At 40.6% G+C, this 15,358-nt stretch overlaps 3 protein-coding genes across 6 annotated transcripts in view; 2 read left to right on the plus strand and 1 right to left on the minus strand.

Annotated features, from left to right (window-relative positions):
* Nucleotides 1-845, plus strand: part of LOC112228433 (heat shock protein 8) — a 20,620-nt gene extending 19,775 nt beyond the window's left edge. For all 3 annotated transcript variants that reach the window (XM_024393755.2, XM_024393754.2, XM_024393756.2), the window contains 2 exons: nt 100-332; nt 432-845. In XM_024393755.2, coding sequence (XP_024249523.1) covers nt 100-332; nt 432-620 — 422 coding nt within the window. In that variant the 3' untranslated portion in view covers nt 621-845. The remainder of the gene's footprint in view (nt 1-99; nt 333-431) is intronic.
* Nucleotides 846-5,880: 5,035 nt separating this feature from the next.
* On the plus strand, nt 5,881-12,978 carry zpr1 (ZPR1 zinc finger). Of its 2 annotated transcripts, XM_024393751.2 has the most exons (14): nt 5,881-6,168; nt 6,274-6,435; nt 8,335-8,425; nt 8,803-8,873; nt 8,957-9,037; nt 9,123-9,245; nt 9,469-9,522; nt 9,609-9,675; nt 10,382-10,452; nt 10,571-10,660; nt 11,071-11,181; nt 11,590-11,679; nt 12,337-12,402; nt 12,499-12,978. In XM_024393751.2, the coding sequence occupies exons 1-14, from the start codon at nt 6,040-6,042 to the stop codon at nt 12,613-12,615; spliced, it is 1,323 nt and encodes a 440-aa protein (XP_024249519.1). In that variant the 5' UTR covers nt 5,881-6,039; the 3' UTR covers nt 12,616-12,978. The 2 variants fall into 2 exon arrangements, with proteins under 2 accessions (XP_024249519.1, XP_024249520.1); XM_024393752.2 differs by lacking the exon at nt 11,590-11,679.
* A 677-nt stretch (nt 12,979-13,655) lies between these two features.
* LOC112228432 (histone H2A-like) lies at nt 13,656-14,018 on the minus strand. The gene has a single exon (XM_042309345.1). It carries the CDS (start codon nt 14,016-14,018, stop codon nt 13,656-13,658), a length of 363 nt encoding a protein of 120 aa, XP_042165279.1.
* Between the last annotated feature and the right edge of the window lie 1,340 nt (nt 14,019-15,358).

Below are 15,358 nucleotides of genomic sequence, written 5' to 3' on the forward strand. Positions count from 1 at the left end.
ATAAAATGTGACCAAAGTGAAATTCTATTACAATATGATGCCCACTTGGATAGTGAGAGTATCCTTAACTTAAGACTTTTTCTTTTTTTGTCTGACCAGGTCGCCTGAGCAAGGAGGACATTGAGCGCATGGTCCAGGAGGCTGAGAAGTACAAGTGTGAGGATGATGTGCAGCGTGACAAGGTTTCCTCCAAGAACTCCCTGGAGTCCTACTCTTTCAACATGAAATCCACAGTGGAGGATGAGAAACTACAGGGCAAGATCAGTGACGAGGACAAGACCAAGATTCTGGACAAGTGCAATGAGATCATTGCCTGGCTGGATAAGAACCAGGTACAGTATGTTGCTGGCCCATTAATTTAAACCAAGTTATTACCTATAACGTGTCAAGAAGGTAAATAAATCAATCTTAATCTGTATATTTTTTCATAGACTGCGGAGAAGGAAGAGTATGAACACCAGCAACAGGAGCTGGAGAAGGTGTGCAACCCCATCATCACCAAATTGTACCAGAGTGCCGGTGGTATGCCTGGTGGAATGCCTGGAGGCTTCTCAGGCTCTGGTGGTGCTGCTCCTGGAGGTGGTGGATCCTCAGGCCCCACCATCGAGGAAGTCGATTAAACCCAATGTCCCATCTCATCACTCTGTAAACACAAAGCATGTAACCCCAGAGTCCCAATCTGTAAATTTGGTCATTGGCTGAGTAATTTAAACTGATAAAAGCTGCTATGTGTGTTTTGAATACTTGAATATGTACACTGTCAAAACTATTGGGATTTTAAGGAAGAAGAGTTTGCCTGTCTATACATTTTGAGTCCTGGAGAATAAATTATTATTTGTCACTAACCACGTTTCCATCCACAGTTTTTATGAGTAAAAAAATCACGATAGCTGTGATGGTAATGGCTAGTTTCGGTACAATTTTATGAATACCGACAGAATTTGTTCGTTCGACATGGTGGGATCTTTTTGTGTCGGTAAATTGAATTATGCGAGAAATGGTGGTGGAAATGCCTTTATGCGCAAATATTGATTTAATAACCAACATATCGAAGTAAACTTGGGAGTCACATAACGATATAGTGTGTGTGGTCCTCCCACTATGACTCAAAACCATGCAGTTTATTAGGCTACAAATGAAATAACTTATGAACTTCACAGGGTGGTGAAAGTGCACGATTATCTTGATGCTACTTTCCAATAAATATCGAGGGTCTTATTCTGGTGACGATGATCGATGCTTGACTGCCGTTTGACAAATAAAAGTATTCTCGCTCTTATCCATAATAATCTGCACAGGTGAAGTTCTTGAGTTAAATAAGCAATTGACATCCCTTCATGCTTAGGGTCACATTTTGGCTATGCCCCCCCATAGGATAACAATGCCTCCATCCACAAGGCATGAGTGGTCACTGAATGGGTTGATGAGGATGAAAATGATGTTAACCATATGCCATGGCATCAAATATCCCAAAATATCAACCCAATTATGTGAGATTCTGCAGCAGCGTCTAAGATAGCTTTTTCCACCACCATCAACAAAACACAAAAATATGGATTCTCGTGGAAGAATGGTGTCGCATCCCTCCAATAGAGTTTCAGACACTTGTAGAATCTATGCTAAGGTGCATTGAAGCTGTTCTGGCTCATGGTGACCCAACGCCTTATTAAGACACTTCATGTTGGTGTTTCCTTTATTTTGGCAGTTAACATTTATGTTTTTATTTATTTATAAATAAGAAAATTTCACAACAGAACTGCACAGTGGTCACTTTAGGAATGGTTAGTACTATCCAGAATCCTTGGGACGTCCCCTCAACGGGGTGACATCAGAGTTGGCGTCCCAAGGAATCCCTTTAGACTTATGTAGGCCATTGCACTGACTGCATCAGTCCACTAGGGGTAGAATCAAAGAGGTTAGTGAAAAACACTCGTCTAAACTTCATCCTATTCATATAGAGATAAATAGTAATGGTGTCTTTTTGTAGGCACTAACTCCAGCATGGTTCGTTGAACAAACATATTGGGAAATTAATGTAGTTTCTGTAGGGTTTTTGAATAAATGCTCGAAATATAAGGTCTGTGGTTAACCTAGGCTTAGGATATCTATATTCTATGAGAATCTTCATCAGCTCATGTCACTTTTTGTGAATTTTTAAGAATGAAGTAATTTTAAAAAATCAAACATTAACTGAAGTAATTGAGATAATAATAATTCAATTAGCTAATAATGATTATCATAGAATAAAACTTATACGATTTCCTAAGCCTCTGTTAACCTCACCTTAATTTCCCAAAACCCTATTCATGTCTCATAGGAATTGCTTAATGAACCAGAGGCAACTCCGTTCCTTCCGGTTTTTATGATTACATCCTGGCGAACTTTATTAACAGCAGACAGATGCTCTAAAGAAAAGAGATGCTTATCTAGGAAATTAGTTTAAGTGCAGTGCATTCGGAAATATTCAGACCCCTCGACTTATTCCACATTTTGTAATGTTACAGCCTTATTCTAAAATGGATAAAATTGTTTTTTTCCCTTATCAATCTACACACAATACCCCATAATGACAAAGCAAAAACAGGTTTTAGAAATGTTTGCAAAAAAATAAAAATACTGAAATATTACATTTACATAAGTGTTCAGACCCTTTACTCAGTTTTCATCAAGGATCTTTCTGTACTTTGCTCCATTCATCTTACCCTTGATCCTGACTAGTCTCATTAATCATGCAAACACATTTATTTTTTCATTGTTACATGGGATTAGTGAGATTCAAACCTCTAATCTTCTGTTCTCTACCCATGGAGCTAGCGCGCCATCTTTTTTTTATGCATACAAAGCAGTTCATTTTAATCTAGGAAACAAGCACTCATTAAGATCAAGTGTGGCCAATTAGTGGGTGCGGCCAACACACCTGAACAAGATAAAGAATGGAGAGAGTTTTGTTTATGCTGAGAAGGGAATGTATATGTATTTAAATAACATTCTTAGAACATTCTCAGAATGTTACTACATTCTTTATTTATTGAACATTTTCTTAACGTTCTCTGAGCAATTTATTATTTGAGAACATTCCTAATGTCAAACCAGTTGGACAACATTCCTAGAAAAAATTTGAAATATTTGAACTCTTACGAAAAATTCTGTTAGAGGAATGAAATACAAAGAAAATAAAAATAAAAATGGTCAAGTTCCTTAAAAGCCAAGCAACTATGTTGCACCATTCCCAGAAAGTTGTATGCAAAATAACCATAGGACTAGCAGTCGTTCAATCTTCTTGTTGCAACAGTTGGGACAATTCGGAGTACAATGCATTTCTCTGGATTGAGGTACATTTTCCGAGGCTCCACGGTGTCTTAATCTAAACAGGAAGCCTGACTGACCCCAATACAACTATAAGCAAGCACAGGGTCAGAATTTATTCTGGATAGTTAATAGGTAGAGAAAGTGGGAAGTTTTAAGTACCTGGGAATCATCATGGACAACAATAAAAATGCCAACAAAGACAACTGAATGTCAACACTGGATACTCTCCAAATACTACACCTGCCATATAGAGAGTGTACTAACTTTCTGTTTCCTAGCCTGGTACAATGGGCTGTTAGTATCAAACAAGGTCATCCTCAGGAGGACTGTGAACCTGGGGTTCAAGCTCTGCTGAACAATTAATAAAATAGCCACCGGATAATTTTTGCCAGCTGTTAAAAATAAGTTCAAGTTAGGGAAAGATTTGTCTATTCAAGGAAGAGTTTTGATGACTACGGCTGAAGGCATGTCTAGAGCCTTGTATGTGTTATCTTGTCTCAACACTCCCAAATATATTTGCTCCCAATTAGATAAGACACGGTTTAAATTTATTGAAAAAAAACTCACAAAGTAAACGATGTGATGTGGGCTAGCTACTCAACTCAGGTGGAATTCAGGTGGAACTTCCAATGTGTTGTAAAGTGGCCATAGGTATGGACTCTATCATACAAATAATGTGCACACTAACAAAGTGAGAGAAACATTCTTTCAAATAACTCAGATGTTACCCCTCCAATAAAAATATTTGGAAATGTACACTACATGTATTTTTGATTTTGTGTTTATCTGTTTGTGATGATTTGTATTAACATTTTTAAGAAGGATGTATAGATTTTTGTAACACATTTGAAATTGAAAAATAAATAAATATATATATTTTCAATTTCATATATATACACTGCTCAAAAAAATAAAGGGGACACTAAAATAACACATTCTAGATCTGAATGAAGGAAATATTCTAATTAAATACTTTTGTCTTTACATAGTTGAATGTGCTGACAACAAAATCACATAAAAATTATCAATGGAAATCAAATTTATCAACCCATGGAGGTCTGGATTTGGAGTCACACTCAAAATTAAAGTGGAAAACCACACTACAGGCTGATCCAACTTTGATGTAATGTCCTTAAAACAAGTCAAAATGAGGCCCAGTAGTGTGTGTGGCCTCCACGTGCCTGTATGACCTCCCTACAACGCCTGGGCATGCTCCTGATGAGGTGGCGGATGGTCTCCTGAGGGATCTCCTCCCAGACCTGGACTAAAGCATCCGCCAACTCCTGGACAGTCTGTGGTGCAACAATGTTCTTTCACCTGTTGGTGGATGGAGTGAGACATGATGTCCCAGATGTGCTCAATTGGATTCAGGTCTGGGGAACGGGCGGGCCAGTCCATAGCATCAATGCCTTCCTCTTGCAGGAACTGCTGACACACTCCAGCCACATGAGGTCTAGCATTGTCTTGCATTAGGAGGAACCCAGGGCCAACCACACCAGCATATGGTCTCACAAGGGGTCTGAGGATCTCATCTCAGTACCTAATGGCAGTCAGGCTCCCTCAGGCGAGCACATGGAGGGCTGTGCGGCCCCCCAAATATATGCCACCCCACACCATGACTGACCCACCTCCAAACCGGTCATGCTGGAGGATGTTGCAGGCAGCAGAACGTTCTCCACGGCATCTCCAGACTGTCATGTCTGTCACATGTGCTCAGTGTGAACCTGCTTTCATCTGTGAAGTGCACAGGGTGCCAGTGGCGAATTTGCCAATCTTGGTGTTCCCTGGCAAATACCAAACGTCCTGCACGGTGTTGGGCTGTAAGCTCAACCCCCACCTGTGGACGTCAGGCCCTCATACCACTCTCATGGAGTCTGTTTCTGACCGTTTGAGCAGACACATGCACATTTGTGGCCTGCTGGAGGTCATTTTGCAAGGCTCTGGCAGTGCTCCTCCCGCTCCTCCTTGCACAAAGGCGGAGGTAGCGGTCCTGCTGCTGGGTTGTTGCCCTCCTACGGCCTCCTCCACGTCTCCTGATGTACTGGCCTGTCTCCTGGTAGCACCTCCATGCTCTGGACACTACGCTGACAGACACAGCAAACCTTCTTGCCACATCTCGCATTGATGTGCCATCCTGGATGAGCTGCACTACCTGAGCCACTTGTGTGGGTTGTAGACTCCGTCTCATACTACCACTAGAGTGAAAGCACCGCCAGCATTCAAATGTGACCAAAACATCAGCCAGGAAGCATAGGAACTGAGAAGTTGTCTGTGGTCCCCACCTGCAGAACCACTCCTTTATTGGGGGTGTCTTGCTAAATGCCTATAATTTCCACCTGTTGTCTATTCCATTTGCACAACAGCATGTGACATTTATTGTCAATCAGTGTTGCTTCCTAAGTGGACAGTTTGATTTCACAGAAGTGTGATTGACTTGGAGTTACATTGTATTGTTTAAGTGTTCCCTTTATTTTTTTGAGCAGTGTATATACATATATAAATGGTGTGACGCTTTCATATGGTATTACGCATGCGCACAAAACATATGACATTTCCACCACAGAAGAAGACTAATTTGACGTCTATTTCCGGGATAAGGATACAACGCAGACATGAAAACGTGCATTTTGGACTGCACCTTCAGATGTAGATAGTAGAAAGTTCCAGAAACAGCGGGGGGGCATATGCAAACGAACAGTTTGTTTATCAAAAACCTCTTGAAGTGAAATAATGTCAGTCATAGCAGAGGAAAATGTCCGTGGCATTGGCGGTAGTGTTTTCAAGGAGATCAGTGCTGATAATGACGAAGACAATCAACCCACCGAAATTGAGAGTCTGTGCATGAATTGTTACCAAAATGTAAGTAAATGGCTAGCTAACACACTGACCAGTTAATTGAACGTATGGTCTGTATCGCTGTAGGATTGACTCATCTAACATGTTGTGTTCTCTTCATTTTTGTAGGGAATGACACGTATTCTTCTTACGAAGATTCCTTTCTTTAAAGAAGTTATCATCAGTTCTTTCACCTGTCCCAACTGCAGCTGGTCGAACACTGAAATCCAATCAGCTGGTCGCATACAGGATCAAGGCATCGCCTACACACTCAAAGTCAAGTCAAAACAGGTAGTCTAAGTAGTAACTGTGTAGGCTATGAGCTGTAGCTAGCCTGAGTGCCAATCTGTTTGTATCATGCCACTCATTGTCATGGCAAAACAGCAATGGAGTTGGCATTGTCAAGAAGGAACCTGCAAGTAAGTGTTTTGTTGGACGATGTAAACCATGTGTATCCCGTACATAGGACTAATGAAACTTGAAACATTGGCAAGAGCAGAAACAGATCCAGGACTAGGCTAGACCAGATGAGTTTAAGGATTGTGGGCTAGCCTACTCCATTACCATCCAAGACATGTTCAGAGGTTAACTAGCTCTGGCAACCAAAATGGCCTCATACGCCATCTAAACTGAAATTGTCATCACAATTGAGAATCCAATTTTATTGGACACACATATTTAGCGGATGTTGTGGGTCTAGTGAAATGCTTGTGTTCCTAGCTCCAACAGTGCAGTGGTATCTCACAATACACACATCTAAAAGTAAAATAATGGAATTAAGAAATATATAAATATTAGGATGAGCAGTGGCATTGACTATATAATATAGTATACATATGAGATGAGCAAAGCAGAATGTAAACATTATTGAAGTGACTAGTGTAACATTATTAAAGTGGCCAGTGATTCTATGTATATAGGGCATCAGCCTCTAAGGTGCAGGCTTGAGTTACTGGGTGGTAGCCGGCTAGTGATGGCTATTTAAGTCTGCTGGCATTGAGGTAGAAGCTGTTTTTCAGTCTCGGTCCTAGCTTTGATGCACAAAACACTTCTATGAATACTTTATTATCACATCAAAATAATTTTACAAATGCGAAATATACACTTACTGTTGAAACAGTTGCAGCTCATTGTATTAACTTTTCTAGCATCCTTCCTTTACAGATGTGTTTGGAGAAAAGGTGTGGTGAATTTCCACTGATTTACTAAGCCTCAGACTTTTGTTTCCACCTCCATGGCCCAGCTTTGTGTCAACAGGGCCATGGCCTCAGTGGACCTACTCTGATTTGGGGCCAAGGCATAGTCACTGGTGCTTTTCAGCTCCCATTTACATAACACTGGTTAACTGTGAACATGGGTTAACACCTTCTCACAAAGCAACTGTTGACTCAGGGGTTGACTGTGCTCTTCACACATCTTTAGTGTCACACTCTGTGATGGAAACAGTTCCCAAAATATAACACTAGAGCAAACATTAACATAATCACTGACAACACACTGGTGCTGTAATGGAAAACTGCAACACATCCATTGGAAATATTGCCACGTGGGATTCTGTTAAAATGAAGAACAGCTTTTTCACCTTTTCGGCTTGGATTCAAACCATCAAGCTTTCTGTTACTGGCCCAACGCTCTAATCCAGGGGTGTCTCATTCCATGGAGGGCATAGAGTCAGTGGGTTTTTCCTTTCAGTTAAGACCTAGACAACCAAGTGAGGGGAATTTTTTACTACTTAGTGACCTTTAATTAATCAATCAAGTACAAGGGAGGAGTGAACCTGCAGACACTCAGCCCTCTGGAATGAGTTTGACACGTGCGCTAACCATTAGGCTGGCTACCTGCCATGTATAGTGATTTTACCTTTTTTTGTTTTTTGAAAATTCTTTCCCGATATGAAAGTAAAGTTCCAAAGCTTTCCTATACAAAGCGGACGGCATGGCTAATGTGCACAACAGTCCCTCCTGACCCTCTGTCTAAACAGTATAGTTAACGTTTAGACAGAACACACCGTCAGGACTGTTGTACACATTGGCTGTGCTGACGTCAATGCTTCTCTTGAGGACCAGACTAGCTTCAGAAAACCTTTTTAATTAATATAGCTAGCTTAGAAAGAAAATACAAGTTAGATATTGTTATTTGATATATATCTTGTATTAGATATTTAGTCTGTTTTGTAATCTCATTTTGTAGGATATGAATCGAGAAGTTGTCAAAGCAGACAGTGCAACCACCAGAATCCCAGAACTGGATTTTGAAATCCCCCCATACACTCAGAAGGGCTGTAAGTACTCACTCAGTTTTTATTGATTTTGAAAACAATATTCACTCTTCATGCATACATGCCACTGTCATGTCGCCACTGATATTGTCGGCCTGATAATTGCTAGCCTGGTCCCAGATCCAATATACTGGCTTTTACGGCTGAGATTCCTTAGCTTTTAATTATTATTATTTTTTTACCGGGATCATTTAAATTTTATTTATACACATATTTGCCAAAGGCGGCAGGAGTGTTGTAGGCTAAACTTGACTAAATTAATCCAACTGTTGTATTAAGTGAAGCTTTGTTTACTTAGAAGAACACTTTTGCATGTAGATGTACAGGATCCACATGCCTCAATCCCATTCAAGCCATTAACTGTTCCTCTTGCTCCCCAGCACTCTCTACCATCGAAGGCCTCATAGACCGTGCAGTTGCAGGGTTGGAGCAAGACCAACAACTAAGAAATGTATAAGCTTTGTTTACTTTGATCATACCAAATGCCATATGTACTTCACTGCTTGTTGACTAAAATCATGTTAACTCTTGCAGGCAACTGCACCAGAAGTTGCTGTAAAGATTGATGAGTTCATTGATAAATTGAAGAAGTTGAAAGAAGGTGTATTCACACTGGTAAGTCCAATTTTATTGCCCAGCCTCAACCATGTACAAGATTAAAGTTAAATGGAATTGAATCTTTCTGGCAATAAAATTTTAGGTCATTGATGATCCATCTGGGAACAGTTTTGTGGAGAACCCCTTTGCTCCGCAGAAAGATGAGGCTCTCTCGGTCAGCCACTACAAGAGAACACCCCAACAGGACGCCCAGTTAGGAATAAAGGTGCGTGGTTTGATTTGACACATCACAACTCTCCTGTAAGGGGACATATCTGTTTTAGAAAAGGCAATGCCTCCGATGCTGTCATCATCTTGTGCGTGTAGAATCCTCATAAGGTAGAAAAAAAACAAGACGGTATACATTTATAATTTGACCCATGTTCACCAGTATAAACTTCTATATAGCAAAAGTGACTTAAAATGTAGCTTTTTTTGTTATTGCTTAGGCTGAAGACGAGGAGGAAAAGCCCAGTAATGACATTGACTGTATGAGAAATGAGGTGGGATTTCCAGACATTTTGCATCCCAATTTGGAGTTTTTCCTCAATAATTGACCCTTGAGTAACATACCTTATTTCTCCCTCAGGTGTTGACGTTTAATACAAACTGTCCAGAGTGCAATGCCCCAGCCTCGACAAACATGAAGCTTGTCCGTATCCTTTCCAGTCTGTTTGGTTGTCCCCAGCAGTAGTGTAAGGTTAAGGCACATAAATGCCATTTACCTTTTTTTATTTTGTGCAACTATTCCTCTCCTTTTGCAGGAAAATGCATTGAAAGAATAGTGGTACTTTACTTCACCACGAATGGCAATCAGCATTTACCTACCATTTAAAAACATTTTTTTTACCACTACATCACTGCTCCCAAGTAGTGTCCTATGATAAGGATGGCGTAGAATGTTCATAAACTTTTTTTTTTACCCCTTTTTTCATGATATCCAATTATGATCTTGTCTCATCACTGCAGCTCCCCAATGGACTCGGGAGAGGTGATGGTTGAGTTGTGTGTCCTCCAAACCGCTCTTAACACCCGCCCACTTAACCCGGAAGCCAGCCACACCAATGTGCGGGACGAAACACTGTTCAACTGACGAGCGAAGTTAGCCTGCAGGCGCCGGCTCGCCACAAGCCAAGTACACCCCCCCCCCTGGCCTAACCCTCCTCTAACCCAATTGTGGGTTATTGGGCCAATTGTACGCTGCCCTGGGCGCTGCTGGTTGTGACACAGCCTGGAACCTGGGTCTGTAGTGATGCCTCAAGCACTGCAATCAAGTGCCTTAGACCACTGTGCCACTCGGGAGGCCCAGTGTAGAATGTTTCATTTTGCAAGGTTTAGGTATCCTCCTTTACAATTCCTCAGAAATACCCCATTTCAAAGAAGTCATTATCATGGCAACAAACTGTGATGACTGTGGACATCGAACCAACGAAGTAAGTGTCCTCTTTTTATTTTCTTGGCACATGTATTTATTTTCAAGGCATATTCACAGATATTGCAAATATCTTAATATGAATGCATTCTAATTTGCCCATCTAATCTGTGGTTTAGGTGAAATCTGGTGGAGCCACAGAAGAGCTGGGCACCAAGATAACTCTTCACCTCACTGACGTGTCTGACATGTCCAGAGATCTTCTCAAGGTAGCCCCCTCTTTGTACTTTATCTTGCATTCACTAGTTTTTTTTACTGTAGCATTTTTATTAACCTGGTCCCAGGTCTGTTTGTGCTTTTGCCAACTCCATTACTACCATTGTCAAGCCAAACAATGTTTGGCATGACAAGGAGTTGGCATGATAGCACAAACAGACTGGTACTTAGGCTACCGTTGCATGGCAGAAAGTTCATAGCACCCATGCCAAATGGAGCTCATAATATGAATACTGTCATGATTGAGGTGGCTCAGGTATTTGTTGTCCTGTCTTAAGAGTTTGTCTTTTCATAATCAATTCCTGTCAGTAATGGAACATAACTTTTTCACGGGAGAGCAATGCTATTCCTGAATCAGGATGGAGTTGACTCAATCATGTTGTGCCGGTTTGTGTTTGTGCAGTCGGAGACATGTAGCATCCTCATACCTGAGCTGGAGTTTGAGTTGGGGATGGCAGCTGTCGGTGGCAAATTCACCACCTTGGAGGGACTCCTCAAAGACATCAAAGATCTGGTGAGCAGACTGTTGAGAAGTAGGGGGGGATGAAGGGGAGATGCAGCAGGAAGGATGTACAGAGGGATTGAACTCCAGTGGAGAGTTGTATATGTTTTAATGCTGGTTGTGTTCTAGTCCATGGACTCTGCACCTGGGAATCACTGTTGGCTTGGATACCTTTGCCATGGCTGCACTGTAATTCAAAGGCAGCGGTGCACAACTCCAGTCCTAATTTAGACATGTGAAGCCAGGTGTGGCCAATCATGGACATTAATTGATTAGTTAAATACTAGGGAGAAACCAAAACCAGCAGGACTGCCATCCTCAAGGATATAAGAGGTGCACCCCTGTTCTATGGTCTCTTTCACTGTGGACTCGAGCTATTTTATATTAATGTTTTCATCCACTGCCACTGTTTTCCTCCAGATTGTTTCCAAAAATCCATTCACTTGTGGAGACAGCTCCACTTCAGATCGAACAGAGAAACTGAAACTTTTTGGTGAGAAGATTGACAAGGTTAGAGGCATATAATCATTGAATATCACTGTTTTGTTTGGAGCTAGTTTTGGTCTCACTTTACATATAATACCTTTTAGTGTAATTACACGTCCCAAAGTATTTACTATTTACCCATGGAACGTTTTTACGTATTTATTTGCATTCAATTTGTGAACTAACTCCGAATAACTCTTTGGCTAATAGTCTCACTCTAGAATATTTTTTTAAAGATCCAATGTCTCCATTGTGAGTTTATTGCAATTCTTTTAAATTGTGAATGTTACCATCTGGTATAAGTCATAAATACTAACAATGTGTATCTGCACTGTAAATGCACTATAACTACCATGTAAATATGCTTTTGTACATGTAATGTATATTGGGACCTTAGTTGTATATTTGAACTAGGTTGTATATTTTAACTAGGTGCATTTATTCACTTATTGTGAATCTTCAAACAACTGTTAGTATGACATGAGATTTAGACTAAACAAAAGCTCATGCAACAATTTCACATATGCTGTATCTGAAGCATACGTTCACATGTTTGGCTGGGCAACAAAGTAGAGTTTTTGAATGCAGAAAAGTCTGGCACCCATGCTGAAACTGTTGTATCTCAAAGTGTAATGGAGGCTGAGTGGCACTTAAAACACCTCTTCCAAAAAAATACTGTAGATCATGGCGGGAGAAATGGACGTGCACGTTGTTCTCGACGACCCTGCAGGGAACAGCTATCTCCAGGTAAAAGACACTCTTCTTTCACAGATGTTGTGTTTGAACCTCAGACGTCTCCTCTGTTTAATTTGTAATGAATTGATTTGTCGTGTTTGTCTGCAGAACGTCTATGCCCCTGACCCAGACCCAGAGATGACAACTGAGAAGTACACCAGGACATTTGAGCAGAATGAAGACCTTGGTCTCAATGACATGAAGACAGAGGGCTATCAGGAGTAAGGACATCTGCAGCAGGAAGGTTTATCTTACAAAAACAACGCATCCCATAAATGTAATTTCAGATATTTGCCCTCACTATAGTTGCTGACTCACCAGGACATATGCTCCAGATGTCTTACAGTTATGATATTTGATATATGGTTGAAACGTTTGAAGTATACCTTATTTAAAAGGAAACGATCAATATGGTGTTAATCATTTGATTAGAAAAGTATGTGCATTTATAAATAAGAAATGCACGAACATCCAGTTTATGAATTATCCAAATTTAAATCACTTGTATGTGTATTCACATATGTGGGTCTGATTCAGTGGAATTTCTTATGTTCTTTTCGATGGGAATAAATGAACTAAGAATATAGACCCATGGCTGATGTAGATATTTTGGGGGGAGGCTTCTTTCCTATGTTCAATGTATAGTATGCATTATAACTTGTAGAATTCAAGACCACAATCTTCATTTATAATAACACTGCATAAATGCCCACAGATCTTAAAAGAACAAATTCGAGATTCGTTTCAATGCGGTGTCCTTTGTTCATGCCCGTCCTGAATGAAAATTCACAGATTGTGAAAACAGACTAGACTGACGTTTGTGCACGTGCCCAATACCACTACAGAACATTTACTGAAATAATCAAATATACATTTGACTGACCTCAAGATGTTACATTGTTTAGCACAAAATGTGTTGATAAAGTACTACTAAAAAACAAACTCTATTGGTCCATATATGCCTACAATTAAATATCTGTGGCATTATTCACCCCACCATCAAATGCGCCTGCATAGTCCAGATCCAAGAGGCCAGTGGCGAATGTTATTATATACGAAAACTGTAGTTTCAATTGCGACATTATATTTCTATGAATGGGCCAAATAAACGACGTTGGGTAGGCTACGCATTGCAGATGGACAACGCTTATTTTTTTCTCAATCATTCCTGTTTCAGGTAGTGCTGGCATTAAAAATTAGTTTCTATACAGAGAATGTGGCTCTTAAAGGAGCTCAGCTTTTGTGATCTTTACTGTCCAAGCTGGTTATTTGTTCTTTGCTGGTTTTTCAGTCTTCTTGGGTAGGACAGCAATATTTGGCAATACTCCTTGAGCGATGGTGACGCCACCTAAAAGCTTTTCGAGTTCCTCGTCGTTGCGGATTGCCAGCTGAAGGTGGCGGGGGATGATTCTGGTCTTATTATCCCTTGCAGCGTTGCCAGCCAACTCGAGGATCTCAGTGGTTAGGTATTCAAGCACAGTAGCCAAATACACTGGAGCTCCAGCACCGACACACTCTGCATAGTTGCCTTTGCGCAGTAACCTGTGGACACGTCTTACAGGGAATTGAAGGCCGGCGCGGGAGGAACGGGACTTTTCCTTTACTCCAGTTTTGCCTCTACCAGACATCGTATTTGGATTGATACGAATGACTATAATAATTGACAATGCAGTACATGGACTTTGCTTTCTGCCTTTACGTAATGTGGTTGAGAATTGTATTTATACCTCGAGTGTCCCTCTTATTGGACGGATAGAATGGAAACGCTTTAACCAATGGTGATAAACTACAGCATTCAAATGTCCAATAGCAAAAGCGCCTCGCTCCACAGATTTGCATTGCAAACTTTATATATATATATATATATATATATATATATGAGGAGTTACATGGTCACAGCACTACACCACAGAGGAAACCCTGTATTGGGGCGGCAGGGTAGCCTAGTGGTTAGAGCATTGGACTAGTAACCGGAAAGTCCTGACAAGGTACAAATCTGTCGTTCTGCCCCTGAACAGGCAGTTAACCCACTGTTCCTAGACGTCATTGAAAATAAGAGTTTGTTCTTAACTGACTTGCCTGGTTAAATAAAGGTTAAAAAAATAAAGCTACTGTACTAAAGGGCCTTTGGGTACATGGAAACCACATTTGCGCACGGCTCGCTATATGATCAACCTCTATGAATTATTTTTTGTAGCCTATGCTACAGCAGGCAAGCGCCTGTTAACTTCAACTTTGTCCTAATATATATTTCATTGATTTAAAATCCACATTTTAACATGTGATACCATTTTTATGTTCTTAAATGTGCAGATGGCTCTTCACCTTTCAGTGATTGTTAAATTAATTTAAGCTCCAGGTTTGGAATAAGAATTTTAAAGGGGCCTTATAGAGTTATAAGACAATCCAAAGGTAAAATCTGCTGTTTCTGATCTGTTGGCTGTGGAATAAATGTGTTTTAACAGAGCCATGGAAAAACCTACACCAGCCACAATTGGTGAGGATTGGCTCATGGTAATTGCTGGAGTGGAATGATAGCTACAATAACTCCAGTTCTGAGTGGAGCGGAGCCCAATAGGGGAGCTCTGCTCCTAGTGGTTGTCATGATGTGGCCCTCTTTGGGAATAGCGAGTGCCTTCTCTCTCTTACACCCAGGATATTTTATCTCAGGTCGTAAATTCTTAGAGGAGACTCTCTCCTCAAGGCCAGGCAGTAGAGTCAGAGAGAGTTTCGCAGTAGAACAAAGGAACTTCTTCTACATTACAGAACTTGAGAACTGAACAAAACCCATTTTTTGGAGAATGTGGACACGTCGGTGGAGAATCCAGCTACGTCCAGTCCATTTTGTTTTATGATTGTGACCTCAGGAAAGACAAAACAGCCACATTACCATAACTCTGTTTTATACAGGAGCCTCAGTTCTGAGGCTCGCATCTAATTATATCAAATGAATGAGTAAAGATGAAAC

Source organism: Oncorhynchus tshawytscha, linkage group LG30 (assembly GCF_018296145.1).
Source record: "Oncorhynchus tshawytscha isolate Ot180627B linkage group LG30, Otsh_v2.0, whole genome shotgun sequence".
In the NCBI taxonomy this organism is placed as follows: Eukaryota; Metazoa; Chordata; class Actinopteri; order Salmoniformes; family Salmonidae; genus Oncorhynchus; species Oncorhynchus tshawytscha.

Coding starts and splice junctions, on each gene's coding strand:
- zpr1 (XM_024393751.2), top strand. CDS start 6,040: ATGTCAGTCATAGCAGAGGAAAATGTCCGTGGCATTGGCGGTAGTGTT. Junction 9,676..10,381: donor GACAAACATGAAGCTTGTCC/GTATCCTTTCCA, acceptor ACAATTCCTCAG/AAATACCCCATTTCAAAGAA. Junction 11,680..12,336: donor TTGGTGAGAAGATTGACAAG/GTTAGAGGCATA, acceptor AAAATACTGTAG/ATCATGGCGGGAGAAATGGA.
- LOC112228432 (XM_042309345.1), bottom strand. CDS start 14,018: ATGTCTGGTAGAGGCAAAACTGGAGTAAAGGAAAAGTCCCGTTCCTCC.